At 52.2% G+C, this 2,930-nt stretch overlaps 1 protein-coding gene across 1 annotated transcript; it reads right to left on the bottom strand.

The window, feature by feature from the left end:
• Positions 1 to 281: 281 nt before the first annotated feature.
• On the bottom strand, positions 282 to 2,674 carry PENARI_c007G04617 (glycoside hydrolase family 55 protein; the record flags this gene model as incomplete). Its single annotated transcript, XM_022630900.1, has 2 exons — positions 282 to 2,541; positions 2,592 to 2,674. The coding sequence occupies 2 exons, from the start codon at positions 2,672 to 2,674 to the stop codon at positions 282 to 284; spliced, it is 2,343 nt and encodes a 780-aa protein (XP_022489405.1).
• Positions 2,675 to 2,930: the final 256 nt, after the last annotated feature.

Raw genomic sequence — 2,930 nt, 5'->3', positions numbered from 1 at the left:
CAATTAACTTTCTCGCTATAACCCAAGCCGTCCCAAGCAACGTAGCCCAACATACGTTCTGATCCCAGGCGCAAATCGGGAACTAAGAATCGTCTCACGCTTCTCGCATGGCTAGGGTTATACAAGTAAGCCTAAACCGGGAGTTCAAGTCAACAGTTCTGGCTACACATAAAATGAAACCGTCGTAGTCACTTCGCCAGTCTGATATTATTGACTTCTATTCATGCTATGTACATGACTATTTACATAGGATTGCCCTGCTTAGGAATGCATATCACATCCTAAGAGGAAAACTGCCTATACCCCTGAATAATAGCCTCCCACCCACCAGGGTGATTATACTCGCTAGGATTCGACTCGCCATCCAGAATCATGACATCCGCCTTCCTCGTGTTAACAGAATACCAAACCAAATTCTCAGGACTATTAGCTACACGCATCATATTCGTCTGACACGATCCATCACACTGAGTCCCATAATCACCATTCCACTCCCCATTAAAGAAAGCCCACGCGGCACTGTTATACAGCAAGACATCCTTGCCACCGTTGACATTAGTCGCAAGCGACGTACGACACTTCTGATCATTCGCACCGCACCACGAGAAATCAGGATCACCAAACGAAGACTCAGCCGTCCAAGGCGCCGGCGCCGTCTGCGTTGCACCCTCACCCTGCATATAGGGACTCTCAGTCTGGAGCATGCCTGCGTAGACATTCTGCGCGGAGTTGAAGTTGTAGTTGTACAACCAGTGATGTTCAGATCCCGTTCCAGTGAGCCAAGTCCCCTTAGTTGCGTCGACGAGGATGCCACGTCCGGTAGAGATGATCGTCTTCGACGATCCACCGTCGAGATTGTGGTCTGCGGTCCAGCCCCAGAAATTCTCAATATAGGCAGAGGACGACTTGGTGAGATGCATCACCATAAACGCCGCCTTGCACTGCGACGTGTCTTGGTTATCGCAGTTATCCTTGATACTCGTCTCGGCGGTGCCGCCTACGGTCACTATCGTATTCCACAATGCTACATCACCGGGTTTTGTGCCGGCGGCATTGACCTCGAGAATGATCGCGCCGGGGAGGATCTCACCCACGCTGAAACGCATGTTCTGTATCTCGATGACGCCCTTGTCGTTGGCTTGCCCGACCTGGACTACTGGCTTTGGGTTCGAGGCGTCCTTGAATGCATTGCCTGCTCCGGAAATCACGGCCCATGCCTCGCCCATGATGCGCGAGCCCACGGGGATCTTCAGTGTGTTCTTAACAGTGTACACTCCATATGGGAAGTATGTGATCTTGCAGTTGGCTGCGTTATCCGCTAAGATGGCATTGAGTGACTCCACGTCGTCTGTTGAGCCGTCGCCTTTGACTGGGTGGCCGCTCACGTTTTTGACGTTCACGACCTGGTCCGAGCCATACTCGGCGTAGGTAGGCTGGATGCGGGTGAAGTATTTGCCATTAGACAAGAGCGCGGCCGGTCTAGAGGTTGTGAGGCTCTTGCCTGACACGTACTGACCGGGGGTGATGTTACCCCACGCCCACGTGTCGATCTTGTCGGTAGCGGCAAGCTTCACGTTGTTGTTGTTGCTGTCGACCGCAATAGGATTGGTGGTGTCGTGAACGAGGTTTTGAATGATCAGCTGGCTGTTGCGGTTGCCGCTGTCGTTAGACGAGTCATGGAACTTCACCACGGTGCCCGAGTTGGTTGATTTGGAATCTAGCAGGACCATACTTCCAAGCCCGTTGCTGCTCATGTCAACGCCCAAACCGACAGTATCGAATGTCACGCCCTGGAGAAGAGCGGTATGGCCACCGGAAGCCTCGAAGGCAGTCGTACACTTTCTGAAGTAGATGTTCTTGAAGTTGACCTGCTGGTTGGAGTTCTTGATTCCGACGGCGCCACCAGTAATGTCGACATCCGTCACGGCGATCGTCGATCCAGCGTTGATGTGGATACCAGTGTGTCCGGTAGAGCTGGTAGGCATATTGATTTTGACATTGGTCAAGCCAGACCCCTGAGCCACACCCCATTGCAATGCAGTGATCTTGGTATCAGCGCTGAGAGCTGTGGTATCAATAACCACGTTTCGTAGGAGAGTCATGAAACTCGTCTCAGGCGGGCCATTCTTGCTGTCGTATCCATTGACCACCGTATCACCGTTGAAGCCGGCTGCCGCCTTGAGGACTGGTGGATTCAGCGGATCACCGGTGATCACAGTCCCGACACGCAAATTCAAAGTGCTCCTAAGCTGGTACGTTCCACCGGGGAGAAAGACTTCCGCCGGGTACCTAGTGACACCCTTACTCTCCCGGCTGCCATTCGATCCATCGTTGTTGATCGCATTCTGAATGCTGCTGGTTTGGTCGCCAGATCCGTCGGCCGAGGCGGAATAATCCTTGACATTGCGCCACACGGGGTAATTGGCGTTGGCGACTTCGGGGGCATATCCTCGGGCATTTCCAGTGTGATCCTGATTCAGAAGCCAGTAGGTCGAAGGGGAGGAAGCGGTGGGCCCGCTGCAGGCTCTTGCGCGGATCTCTCTGTATAGATCTGTCAGCGTAGTTGGTAATAGTCCAGGCATAGAACTTACCCGCCAGAAGTTGAATGAATAGCAACTGCCGAGGCTGGAGAAAGCACACTCGCCACGGCAGTCAACCAAAGAAGATCACGCATGATCAAGGAAAGTAACAACCAATATCACACAACTGAAGTATGTACCAAAAGAGCGTATATAAAAGGGAAAAGAAGGGAATGTATGTGAATTAGAAGCCAGACAATGGCCTCCATATAAATACCCACGCAGACAAGTTCAAAACAAGCCATTGCTACACTCGCACTCGATAGCCCGTTATGCACTTTCCATTTTCCCATTGTGGTTAGATGTCAGACAGCTGAAGGGGATCGACAGCAACGTGGGGCAAGACGTGAA

The sequence above is a fragment of the Penicillium arizonense genome (genome assembly GCF_001773325.1).
Source record: "Penicillium arizonense strain CBS 141311 chromosome Unknown PENARI_contig007, whole genome shotgun sequence".
NCBI lineage: Eukaryota > Fungi > Ascomycota > Eurotiomycetes > Eurotiales > Aspergillaceae > Penicillium > Penicillium arizonense.
This window is presented reverse-complemented; position numbering and strand designations above follow the sequence as displayed.